This window comes from Poromitra crassiceps (genome assembly GCF_964638095.1).
Source record: "Poromitra crassiceps genome assembly, chromosome: 17".
NCBI lineage: Eukaryota > Metazoa > Chordata > Actinopteri > Beryciformes > Melamphaidae > Poromitra > Poromitra crassiceps.
In genome coordinates, this window is record NC_139635.1 from 29,817,887 (window position 1) to 29,830,988 (window position 13,102).

The following is a 13,102-nucleotide window of genomic DNA, read 5'->3' on the forward strand; positions in this document are numbered from 1 at the left end:
CCTGGATTTCACTTTTACATCCGTGGCTAAACTTCAACCTAGGGCTTTGGCTACTTGCCATCATGTACTATATTTGTGATAGGGATTTCTGCGATATGTGAGGTTATCTAATCTAGCTCCTTAGCCATCTGGGACAACAGCCTAGGTAAATGCCTGCGATAGCCAACTCCCCGATATGAAAATACCAGTGAAAAACAGCTGCAGGCTATGGAAGCTGCCTCAGGCTAGACTGTAAAACCAGTGACAGCATTAGGTTTAGTGTCTTTCTCATGTGTGGAAGGGTGGATGCCACAATTTTCCAATTTCCATCCTCGCATGCCTTTTTTATTATTATTTGTATTATTTGTATTATTATTATTATTTTTTTTTTTTTTTATTTCAGATTCCCCCCCATTTTCTCCCCAATTGTACTTGGCCAATTTTTCCCCCTGCTGCCCCGTTCGCTGCTTCACCCCCTCTGTCGATCTGGGGACAGCCGTAGACTTGGCACCATGCTTCCTCCGACACATGCGCAGTTGCCAGCCGCTTCTTTTCACCTGACAGCGGTGGGCTTCACCGGCAGGACGTAGCATGTTGGAGGCTCACGCTATTCCCACCAGTTCCCTTCCGCCCCGACCGACCAGAGGAGGCACTAGTGCAGCGACCAGGACACATACCCTCAATCCGGCATTCCCACCTGCAGACACAGCCAATCATGCCTGTATGGATGGCCAACCAAGCCGGAGGTAACACGGGGCGCGAACCTGCGACCCCTCGTGTTGGTAGGCAGGGAATCTACCGCTACACTCATCCTCGCATGCCCTTTTAAAGCATTAACTTCCCCAACAGTTAAAGGACAAGTGTGTACCCAGATTGTGTGTTTGTATGTTCAATCAATGAAATGAGAAATTCAAAATGAAAATTCAGTCATTATCTACTCACCCCCATGCCGGTGGAAGGTCGGATGACGTTTGTTAGTCCACAAAACATTCGTTGCAGCATTCTCCTAAACAATTGAAGTGAATGGTGACCAACTTTCAAATGTAAAAAAGAAGAAGAAGAAGAAGAAGAAGAAGAAGAAGAAGAAGCTCCATACTCCTCGTGCATAATCCAAGTCTCCAGAAACCCAGAGATGCCAAGTTGACTTGAAAATACGTTTGCACCCTGCTTTTAGCTGAATTCACTGTGTTCACTTTCAATTTCACTTTCAGCTTACGGCTACAGTGGAGATTTCAGCTAAAAACAGGGTGCAAACATCTTTTCAAGTCAACTTGGCATCTCGGGGCTTCTGGAGACTTGGATTACGCCAGACGAGCAGAATGGAGTCTTTTTTCTTTCTTTCTTTTGAAAGTTGATCACCATTCACTTCAATTGGAGAATGCTTTAACTGTTTCCCTGGAAAACTCCACATGGCATGGGGGGGTGACTGACTTTTCATTTTTGGGTGAACCTTTCTTTCTAATCCTAGATGCGTGATTGTGCCGTCCCCGTCACCAGACCAGTGCCACTGTGTGTTTACATGTAACGTGATAGGCGCATGCTGGGAGTCCCTTGTGAGTTTCCATAGTCAGGATCCCAGATTAGCAGCAGTTAGAAGAACTGGCAGGGGGACATTTAAAGACCCACCCGGGGTATGTTTACATCCTTGGTATTCTCCATACCCTATATAATGTCTCTGGAGGTTTTCTGTAGCCACAATATGATGAATGGTCCATCCTCAGGCCGACACATGGACCATCAGCTCAAGTGTGTGTGTGTGGGGGGGGGGGGGGGGACACGTGGAGTTGTCATTCAATCTTTCCCAGTTTCCCAGTTTCTTTAACAATAGTACCAGTTTGTGGTACTATTTTGTATTCATATCATAAAACCACACACCACCTTGCCCGTGCCAGTCTTTGGGGGTGAGCAATTTTCAAAAGAAGTGATCATAGGCCACGGAGCAGCTGTGTGGGCAGCGTGCCCCATCGTTGCCAATATCCGAGTGAGCCATTTTTCCAAAGAACATAACCCTACTCTTGGATGTGTGCCAACTAATTAGCAAACAAAGATGTGCCTCTACGGAGCGATCCACAGTCGCACCTCGTCAACAGTGGACTGATGAGAGTGATCGATGAGAATTTGACGGACGTATTTATGTATTAAGAGTGCCTCCTAAAGAAGTGCTGAACCTGCAGAGAGAAAGGAGGCATTTATTGAAGCAGAAGGTCTCTAAACTTAGAATCATGCTCTGTCCCTGTCTGTGTGCCCCTTATAGAGCACCAGGCACCTTGTAAGTTATTTTATAAATGCTTGGAAGATTTACTCTGCTGTCCAGGTCGTTGCTCCGCCCCCCTCTGCCGATCTGGGAAGAGTTGTAGACGAGCACGTGCTCCCTCCGATACATGTGCAGTTGCCAGCCGCTTCTTGTCACCACCTGACAGTGAGGAGTTTCACCGGCAGGACATCGCGCGTCGGAGGGTCATGCTATTCCCCCCCAGTTCCCCAGAGGAGGTGCTAGTGCAGCGACCAGTACTGCTGTAAGTGCCGCTACCGGGAATTGAACCCGGGTCTCCGCGGTGGTAGGCGAATGCTATTACCTCTACACTACCCCAGATGCTTTCGAAATGCCATCTTATTTGTTTAGAGCAGAACATTTCTACTGGCTCCTCACTGCTTACAACCGTATGGTTTTATCTTGAGTAAACTTGTCCATTTTTCTGTCTCCGCTCACCGCAAAGTTGTGCTTTTATAGCAGTAAAACGGCAAGGTAACAGCAAGTGTAGAAGCTCAGTGTCAAAGTTACAGTGAAGTGAATGAGTCCTGTTAGTTTGTTGTTACTCTGAGCTCATCCTTGAGCTGGCCTCACTGGACCTGAATGGGCTGCAGAACCAGTTCCATACAAAGGAAGCCTGTGATTAAAGTCTGACTAACAGGTTGTTAAGCACTGACTGATTGACAGTCACAGTACCCAAGAAGACGAGGTAGTAACACAGACTGGCCACCGTGAACTCAACCAGCACTTCCTAGAAAAGAGACACCCAGTTTCATGTGTCGTGCTGAGGAGGTGGCTGAGGGTTGGTGTCTCACTTTTTTTTAAAGCCCAGCTTCTCCTTGAACGCTATCAGATGTGCTGCATGAGATGTCAAAACGCACATAATCTTTAAAAAATATATGGAGAAAAAAAAGACCACATAATCTACCGTAATCTCAATATACATCATCACTGAGATTAAGATTGTGGTGAGAGAATTTAAAGCCGATAGTGAGTGCGGCTTTTCAAATCACTTGTAATTTGCTTTCTGAACCTTGTTATTTTTGCACCACAACGATATTGATTTACGTAGGGTGTGAACTGTGTCCCACCCTTCACCATATCAAAAGCTGCTTGTAAAAAAAAGAGAGAGAAAAGAAACGGTTTGTGTTGAGTACGGGCTGTACCAGCCTGAGCATGCTCTCTGTTCATATGAAGCCGCTCTGTCTTAACACATTTTGTTTTCAATGGAAGTGAAACTGGCTGTGACAGCTCTCCGCCTTGCCACTCAAGTTTCAACTTCAACTTCTTCCTTGCTCTTTCCTTCACTCTCTGTCCTTGGCTCCCTCCTTACTTCTCTCTCTCTCTCTCTCTCTCTCTCTCTCTCTCTCTCTCTCCCTCTCTCAGGTGCACCAGGCTCTTCAGCTTGATAGACAGTCTCTGGCCCCCAGTGGTGCCTCTCAAAGTACATGGAGACACACCAAGCTCGCCTAGTGTAAGTTCTCAGCCACTGTCATTCTCAGAAATTAGGCCTTTCTGTGGGGCTCTCCACCAAGCCAGGCCATGCTTTTGGGATATATTTCCATTTGTCTAATTAGAATGTAACGACATCAGTTTTGAATTAAAAAAAAACAACTGCAGATGGGAACAATGTCCTCTATTCATCCATTTTCTGCAAGAAAACTGAAATTCACCTTTGTGTAGGAAAATAGCTACTCTTTTGCAGCACACTTAGGCAATTTAATTTGCATTGAGGAATCTAGGGCCTATATTGTCTTTATCATAGGGTGATGGGATTCACAGCTCTCTTGTATTGTAGGAGAGCAGACCCCCAGGGCCAGCGCCCAGTTTCTGCTACCTGCTGTCTGGCCAGGAGGGATCTGTGGAACCAGTAGATGGGCAGAATGTGTCCCCCCTCTACCTTCCCCCCGCAGAACGAACCTTAAGAGATATCCTGCAGGTGACGTCTCTCTCACCCGCACACAAAATTGGAAACGTTTGCTACAAATCTCTTGCAGTTACGATACTCTGAATTTATCTCCAGGCCATTCCATAAACCATATAATAACCCTATAATAACCCCAATGTTTGTCTGTTTCAGAGTGAGCACAAAAGCTACCGTTGCAGTTTCGTTGCCACTGTTATATACAAGAGAAAACAGGTATTAATTTTTTTTATGTACCGGTATATTAGGGGTGGGAATCACCAGATGCCCACGATACGATACTAAAACGATACTTGAGTCATGATAGTATTGCGATATGCTAGTATTGCGATATATTGAATATTGCGATATTTCGATATATTGTGATTTCTTACTTTTTCAACTGCAAATGATGTCCCCAAAGGAAAACTTTGTCAACATTTGCTTTATATAAGATCAACTTTCCAGTCTGTTCATCTGACTTCAACCATTTTATTGCAGTAACATTGTCAAGTAGACAGAATCAATTGAAAAAGCAATTGATTCTATTATTCTAGTACTGTAATAGCAAACAGTTTATTTCCACATTATATAATAAGATATCAATACTTGGCGTCCAAATATCGATACAATATCATCACGCAAAATATTGCGATACTATGGTGTATCGATTTTTTCCCCCACCCCTAATATATATACCGTTTTGAAATGTGATTTTGCTCATTGAAAACATTTTGACACTTTAATTTGACTTTTTTCAATTTGTTTCCTGGAGCTGTTCAGCCATCGTTTTGAGATCGTTTGAAATGACAAACTGATAAGAGTCAGCTCTGACGTCGAGCGTTCATATCACTCTGTGTGTGTGTATAACGACCTATGTGGGGCCCGGGCGTTCTTTACCATTGATCAGTGAGACCTTTGCACTTTGACCACGATGAGATAGCAGCTAAGAACAAAGCACTGGACTTTGCTTCACTCCAGCACCACTGCAACACACATGCAGTTTTCAGTCTGTATCGTAGTCATCGTTTTCTATCTTATCTGTTCACCTCACCTCACTTCTTTTTTTTGGGGGGGGGGGGACTCTCAGACAGAAATGACAATATTATGTATCGCTTTGTGCTTTGTGAGCTTTTGTTATCTAGTGTTTCGTTTCAGACGATCACTTTTCAGCTAATTCTCTGTCTTGGTCTGTTTCTGCCTCTGTCCGTCTGTCGGTCTCTCTCTCACACACACACACTTGTGCTCATTTCAGAAGAGCGATGTAGGTCAAGGAGAGGTTTGGTGGGTGCTGACAGACCCCAGTCTGCAGGAGGAGCAGCGCGAGCTGACAGACCCCAGTCTGCAGGAGGAGCAGCGCGAGCTGACAGACCCCAGTCTGCAGGAGGAGCAGCGCGAGGGGGTGCTGACAGACCCCAGTCTGCAGGAGGAGCAGCGCGAGGGGCCACGCAGGCGAACGGTGGCCGTGTGCATGAGCACTTCCTGTGTGCTCACTTCCTCTGTCGTCAAAGCGTTAAACTCCCCCACCGCCTGTCGCCTGTCATTCAGAGATGCCATCAAAGAACATGGTATTGACGATGTTGTCGTCGGATTCATTCTGTCATCATAATTTAGTTTGCACTCATCAGGGTTTGCCTCGGGGTCTGGGAAGCGCTTGGAATTGCTTGAGGTTAAAAAGAAAAATCAAGTACTTGAAAGTGCTTGGATTTATAAAGAGGTCCTTAAAAAGTGTTTGAATTTAGCCTGCCAGAATCTCTGAGTTTGAGCCTCGCGCGCTCCGTCATCTCAAAATGGCTGGGCCAAGCTTGATACACTTTCTTCCCGTCTACAGTATCACTCTCTGCTGCGCTGTGTGTCACTGCTGGTCAAGATGGCTTTGAGTTGATGTTAAGTGTTAATGATTCATTCTGATGTGTAAGCATGACTGGAAACACATTTGCATTAGAGGTCATACGAGACTTATGTGAACATCTCTGTGAATTATTGGCCCGTAATATTTGAAATAATTTGTCCTCGAAAAGTGCTTTGAAGTCTACCATCAAAAGAGTGGCAACCCTGACTAGTAGATCACGTGCAGCAGACTCGTTTCCTGTTGATTTAATCACTCATATAGTGAGTGCACAGTAGTTTTTTAGGATCAGGGCAACCAGCCTGCAATATAATACCACTGTTTCACTTCAAATCTAGGGGTCCTCCTGTGTGCGGAGCAGTCCGTTGTGCAGACACACCCTGCGGAGCCCGAGGGCCGTCTTGACCGCCCGGCCGGGCCAGAGTCACCTTCACAGTCGCTGACCGAGCCCGAGGCGGAGACCCCTCCCCCGCCCCGACCTGTGCGACTGGATCCCCTGGGTCCTGAAACCACACCCAACTCAATCTGCACTCTCACAGGCCAGTTTCCCCCCCAATCCATTTGAATCCTGCGGTTTTGGGGTCACTTGATTCATTGTGAAGTGATTCCTCCAGAGCCTGGCAAGAGTGTCAGTTTCTCAGGCAAAGAAAACCACTTGTTAAGTTTTGTTCTTACTTGTTGTTTAGCGAGAGCCCTTCATGTGGCTTTACGGCATTGCTCTCTGCCGTTAAGTTATTCACATTGCCCCCGGGCAGTCATTGTTGGGAACTGTATAAAATACAAACACGTGAAAATGTGGAGTATTCGTATCGATACTTTATCATTTTGACAGTGAGATGAACATGCCTGCTCCCCGTGTTTTTAATGTCATATGAGGGTTGCATAATGTTCTTATGAGAACTTGAAAGTAACTAGAGTAGGGATTTCTTTCATAAATATTCATACCAGTTCGTCGAGTTGTCAACACTACCATCAACACTACGCCTCTACTGTATAACTAGCCAGTGTAGCAGAGTTTCTTTAAGTTCATCAGTGTAGCAGAGTTTCTTTAAGTTCATCAGTGTAGCAGAGTTTCTTTAAGTTCATGGCCATCATTTTATGTTTGTTTAATATTTAACCATGTAGATTAGACCGCTGCTTTGCTTTGCTGCTAAACCCAATGCGATTGATTTCGTGATTGTGATTGTGGAAAATCTCCTTTTCAGGTTGTGAGGTATGGCCCTGCTTTCTTCAAGCGTTTTATGCAAATGTGTGTGTGTGTGTGGGGGGGGGGGGGGGTGCAGGCTAAATTGGATAATAATCTGCATCTGTTGGCTTCATGTCACAGCAGAGGTCAAAGGTCACACTGTGAACCCACCGCTTCTGGCCCCACTGGCCATACATGTTTAGTCAGGTGGCTGCAAAATAAAACAAACCCATTATCGTTTGCACTCATACGCCAAATTTCTGGAAACTAACAGAGGAGAAAAAGGCTCAGCCTTAAAATGTACGAGATCTTTTTTATCAGTGTTAAATTCCGCACGTTATATAAGGTGTTTGTGTTTGTTGAGCAGCTTCTCTGGCTGTCAAGTCAGATGGGGTTTAGGGAGGGAGTTTCTGCTGTGTTTATCGCTAAAATCTCAGATAAAAATGCAATGGTTTGTTATCTCTCACTCGCTGTCTCTCACACACAAACACGCACCTATTTTCTATGTTGGATAGATCTTTTGTAAAGCATTCTTTCACTTATGTCAGTTAGGCCTTACAAATGCCTCCTTTGGCATCTACTAATTCAAAATACCCTGAAATGAATATTAGTCATAAGCAAATTGTCAATAATGAGTAAATGAAGGCCTTGAAGGAAAGTGCAATGTGCATAGGTTTCCCCATAATGCTCACTTGGTATGCTCCCTAGCTATGCTCCCTTGGTATGATCCCTTGGTATGCTCACTTGGTCTGTTCGTATTGGATTTTAATGCTTTTTATGTCTGCATGCAGGTGTAATAGTTGGCGTGGATGAGAACACGGCTTATTCCTGGCCGGCCTGCAGCTTCTGTGGAAGCGACCGCTTGGACACGCCCGCGGAAAGACCGTAAGTTCTCACGGCTTGATTACTGCAGGCTTTTTCAATGCATAGAGGAATTTTTGCCCCCCCGTCCCCCCCAAAGAGGTTTACCCACCCCCCAAAGGCCCAAGCAAGCCACCTCCCAAATGCCTGATATATTTGAGTTCAGGACAACCCTGACTATACACATGCTTACTGTCATGTGTAGTAGTCAGCCCCCAAAGGCCCATTCTGAGCCAGGAAAAACCCCTGGACCGATGAGCTAACTAATGTTGATCATGACAAAGCAGAATAACTCAAGTGTGTCTTGCCTCTGTCTTGTCACAGTGACACCTTCCACTGCGTTTCCTGTAAGTCGGTGGTCGAGAAGCCAACCATGAAGATGCAACTTGAAGTGTTCCTGAGTTGTTCTTCCTTAAGTCATTGCACTGTGAAAGTTAAGGTGAGAAGAAGAAACGAAACGAAATCCTTCCCTGCAGTGCATCAGTGTAATCCTGCAGTTTTATGTTGCACATAGTGTGCTTGCAATCAGGAAAGCACGGGCGGCACATTTGCACAAGGTTCTTGTAGTATTCCTAAGGCCTAAGGCTAACGCAGACCTCACTTACTGTAAATGTGACTCTATAGAAAGCATTTTATACTACATTATTTCTTTTCTGCACCCTTTCTTTTAACAGCTGCAGCAAAATACAATCATGTCCCTCCTAAACACTGCAGCGTTGGAGAGCAATGGGGTAAGTTTGCCCTCGCCCGTTATATAATAGCTGCCTGTTCCTGCCTCTCATTGAGCGGCACTGTGTTCATCTCGTCAATAGTCCTCTGGCATCTGTTCAGGTCATACTTGACAGCGATAAAGCCTGACTGTACAGAACAAAGGTCTGTGGCATGTAGGTCGTTAATACAATCCAAGGAATTTTACAACTAAAAACAGAGATGTTATCTATCAGCATTGAATGGTTACTGATTATATGAGTTCACCTGCAGTTAATACACTGGCATATTATAATTCACTTCCAAAACAGCCTGTAAATAATCAGGCTGATGGTAATAATAATGCAAATACGTTTTACATTTACATTTACACTTACAGGGAAACTTCACCAAAAAACAATGCAGATTTTTTTTTTGCACTTGATCTCACACATATCCGAAATCTGTAAACCGCTTTGCAGACGTTCATTTAGTTTGACAGTTATTGAGAGTTGACTTTGAGTTAAGTGTGTGGACCAGTGATGTCATCAGAAGGCACTGAATCATTGTGATGACATCACTGGTCCACCCTGAACTCAAGTCAACTTTCAATAACTGTCAAACTAAATGAATGTCTGCAAAACGGTTTGCAGTTTTCGGACATGTGTGTGAGATTAAGTGCAAAATAAATCAGTATTGTTTTTTTGGGGGGTGAAATGTCCCTTTAAGGCATTTAGATGGTGCTCTTTTGCCAGGACAAATAATGCAGTGCAACAGCAGAAGAATCTTTACTTTTCTAAATTAGCAACCGATAGTAAGGGTGCAAAGGTCCAAATCCCTGTGACCACAGAAGCATGATGTAAGAGTTAAGAGCTTGGATAAGAAATTGGATGGGAAGAGTGTGTTGTGTGCTGTGCAATACTTAAAAACATGGGTTTGCAGCCTAACACCGAGCTAAAGTGTATGCAGTAAATGCATTTAAAGACTGTGTGGTGGTGGTGGTGATGTGCAGTAGGATCAGTATGAGCTTTTTGACGGACCATCTGTTGCAGTTCCCAGGTTACGAGGTAGAGAATGTCCTGGGGAAGGAGGTGGGCCCCCTCGCAGTTTACATCCGAGTCGTCACCAGGAAACCTGCCCTCTGGATGGGTCTGGAAGAAATCTGCCTCTGAGGCCGTTGGAGAGAGGGGCCAATGACATCAATCCTCTGGCCTCAGCTGGCTCCAAGGATCTGTGCACTAGGCCTTGGTCCCAGCCAGCTCCACCGCCCCCCTGTGAAGGCCTCTTGTCAGGGTCCAAGAGGCTGTGCTGCTGAAGCCAATGTGCTGGAAGAACACAAGGTCTTGTTTGTGTATTAATGATATGTGATCCTGTGGGCCAGGAGTTGACAGCCCAAGGGTAGACCAACGGAGCACCGCCTGTCAAACCGGCCCACGTGGTTCATCAACTGAGGTGACTCTAGTCTACAGTTTGCCTCGTGGTTGTAAACACACTGGACTTTTAAGTGGTCTGAAAGCCTATCTCAATGCATCTACCTCTTTTGTATTCAAGGTTATTGAATGGTGCTGATTAGTATGTCAATAAAACAAGTATTTATGGATCACTGTTGTTTTTTGTTTGCTTTTCCTCTAGTTTCAGTAGGTTCTTGATGTAACACAGAGGTACAACTCAAGATGTCACTGTTCCCTGACAAAACATTAGTTCAACTGTAATATATGTACAGGCTACTGCATCACACACTGAGAGAACTCACACACCAAGCCATTCTACTTCTTTTCAGCAATTTTATTATAGATTCCATAGACACGTGTCAAGGTTTCATACAAACTATATAAAAGATCATGCTCTGGCTCTTATACAAAGTTTTGAATTATAAAACATGTACCATATCAGGTATAACAACATCGTAAATGCAGTGGTAAAATAATTTAATATAGAAAAAAACAACACATTTTCCCACAAAAATAAAAGAATATGGCAGCAACGTCAAATATTTCCAGTGCCATTATGGTTAAGCTTAAAATGCATCTGTTACAGATGGTAAATGTCTGTGTTGAGGTATGTCTTCCAAAAGCCCAGTTCATATTAGCGACATGTGTCTTTGTCACCGGCTGTCTGCACTCGCGGAGCCCCCATAGGAGGAGTTGGGTAGCTGTTTGAAGAAATCTCTCAGCCCGGTAAGCTCCCTGGTTAGCTGCTCGATCGTTTTGTGTAGCCTGTCGTTCTCCGAGCTCAGCTCAATCATCTTCTGCTGCATCTCCAAGTTGCGCTGTTTGGCTTTGTCCCTGCTTTTCCTCACAGCTATGTTATTCCTCTCTCGCCTCTGGCGGTACTCATGGCTGTACCTGTCCACCGACTTCTTCCCCTTCTCCTTCCCCGTCTTCCGGGGGGACGAGCTGGCCGAGCTCGCTCCGGAGAGGGGCTCCGGGGTGGTCGGGGGTGTGGGCTGTCCCGTGCAGGGCAGGCTCACTGAGGTCTGGGCACACGTCTCGATCTGCGACGGCAAGCAAGACGAGGACATGTCACTGTCAGACCAGTCCGACTCCTGCTTGATGGGTGCATTGAACACCCCCTTAATGTCAAACTCTTGTTTGTGACCGCCAGCTGCACCGGTGTTATAGCCCGAGCTGACTGACAGCTGGTGCATGGTGGAGTTGGGCATGTTGTAGAAGTTGTCTTGCTTCTCTTGCTTCACAGTATTGAACAGGTCGAGGAACAGCTCATCGTTGCACAGTTCCAGGTTGGGCACGGCTGTCATGGACTCGATGTACTGGCTGAAGTCGATGGCGCTCTCGTCGTCGTACATGGCCGCGGCGGTGCTCAGCTCCACCATGGTGCCTCCGCCTCCGCCGTGGCTGTCCTCCCCTGGAGCCCCAGCATCGCTCCTGCAGCCCGGCTTGCACAGCACCGCTGCCTGCAGGGCGCCGCTACTCAGCTTGTTGTTGTTCTCGTAGAAGTTAGCAGGCTCCATCGCCCAACTCATGTTGCATTGTGAGTCCAGACTGTATATGTCACACATGAACTCTGCTCGTTGCCCCCACGTGGTTTAGAGGGGAAATGTGTTGTTAAAATGTAACTTGTTAAACCCGCAGTGACAGCTCTCCCCTTGCAGGCGCCTCTCTCGATCTCTGTCGTATGTAGCAGGTTGCGTGGTTTTATCCCAAACGTGTTGACTGTCAGGTCTTTATCCTTTAGGAAAACAAACTTCTTGTCATGTCTTGTCACTACTCTGAGGCGTCTCTGGATTTCGCGGAGTGTTTTGTATCTTTCCCTTGCTGACGTCACGCCCTCACCTCCCCCTCCTGTGAGCCAGTAAAGTCAAGGGCTGCGTTGACTCCCATTTGAGGAGAGAGAAGGGCGTGTGCGAGTACCACCCACTTTTTATTTACTACGATTTATGAACAGGCACTCACGGTCTTGTGTTGTTTACATAGGCCCACAAAGTTAGGATTGAGTTTAATTTGTCAGCCTGTCATTTCTGTAAACGATCTGTGCACGCTTTAATACGCCAACGCACAAAATAGCATGGGGAAGTGATTTTAAACAGGGTTGGAAGGATGGTAAAACCCACCAAAACCAAAAGTTTATATTGCCTTTTAGGCTGATATACATCTGAATGACATACAAGTACACAATATTGAGTACTACACTGATGCAAGTCATTAAAATATATCCACGCATTCATTCTTTCCTGAAAATATAATTGTTTTGGTTGTTGATATTGATGGGTGTTTGCATTAGGATGACTGGAACTCATACTTTACACACGTTGCTATTACTGTATCACTGGTAGTGAACAACAGTACCATTTATTATGCATTATTAATATGTTCTAACAGTTTTCGGTAATACAACCCAGCAGGACTATAATTGACATGTGATGCACACCTATGTGGTAGGCCTATGTTGTTGATTAAATCAACATCTCAGGCCTGATTTAAAAATCAATCTAGGCAGTGCACTGTATAATGTTTACAGTGCAAACTGAGACAAGATAGGAAGCTGATAAGCTCTGTATTGAACAAAATGCTGGAGGGATAACTTTTCTGGTATTTGTAGCAAAAATGCTTATATAGTGAGCTAGTGGTAATTTACCAGTTGAAAACCGAGATAGAAAGTTATCATATGTGACCTTCACCTTACACATGTTTTTACACTTCTCGGAAACGCTCATTATTGCCCCCCCTAGAATAAAGAAGCGCGCTGTACTTTTCCAGTCCCTCCGAGGAAAGTTTTAATGACGCTTGCGCCACCCAATGGTCGATGAATGTATCTGCAGGAGAAATTGGCGTCAGGTTGGGCGAAACCAAATCAGACAGGGTAAAATATTGTGTATGGGATCACACGCAATAATAGCAGCATCACATCTCAAATTTGATATTGAGG

The 13,102-nt window shown here is 45.2% G+C and overlaps 2 protein-coding genes across 2 annotated transcripts in view; one reads left to right on the top strand and one right to left on the bottom strand.

Annotated features, from left to right (window-relative positions):
• spidr (scaffold protein involved in DNA repair) overlaps positions 1 to 10,287 on the top strand; it is a 38,209-nt gene extending 27,922 nt beyond the window's left edge. The window contains exons 12-20 of the mRNA XM_083653530.1: positions 3,617 to 3,704; positions 4,029 to 4,169; positions 4,311 to 4,370; positions 5,389 to 5,701; positions 6,321 to 6,521; positions 7,960 to 8,053; positions 8,354 to 8,468; positions 8,704 to 8,760; positions 9,769 to 10,287. Of these exons, the coding sequence (XP_083509656.1) occupies positions 3,617 to 3,704; positions 4,029 to 4,169; positions 4,311 to 4,370; positions 5,389 to 5,701; positions 6,321 to 6,521; positions 7,960 to 8,053; positions 8,354 to 8,468; positions 8,704 to 8,760; positions 9,769 to 9,888 (1,189 nt within the window). The 3' untranslated portion in view covers positions 9,889 to 10,287. The remainder of the gene's footprint in view (positions 1 to 3,616; positions 3,705 to 4,028; positions 4,170 to 4,310; positions 4,371 to 5,388; positions 5,702 to 6,320; positions 6,522 to 7,959; positions 8,054 to 8,353; positions 8,469 to 8,703; positions 8,761 to 9,768) is intronic.
• Positions 10,288 to 10,486: 199 nt separating this feature from the next.
• On the bottom strand, positions 10,487 to 11,933 carry cebpd (CCAAT enhancer binding protein delta). The gene has a single exon (XM_083653513.1). The coding sequence runs from the start codon at positions 11,733 to 11,735 to the stop codon at positions 10,821 to 10,823; it is 915 nt and encodes a 304-aa protein (XP_083509639.1). The 5' UTR covers positions 11,736 to 11,933; the 3' UTR covers positions 10,487 to 10,820.
• Positions 11,934 to 13,102: the final 1,169 nt, after the last annotated feature.

Excerpts from the sequence above, each read along its gene's own strand:
- cebpd (XM_083653513.1), bottom strand. The coding sequence starts at position 11,735 with ATGTGTGACATATACAGTCTGGACTCACAATGCAACATGAGTTGGGCG.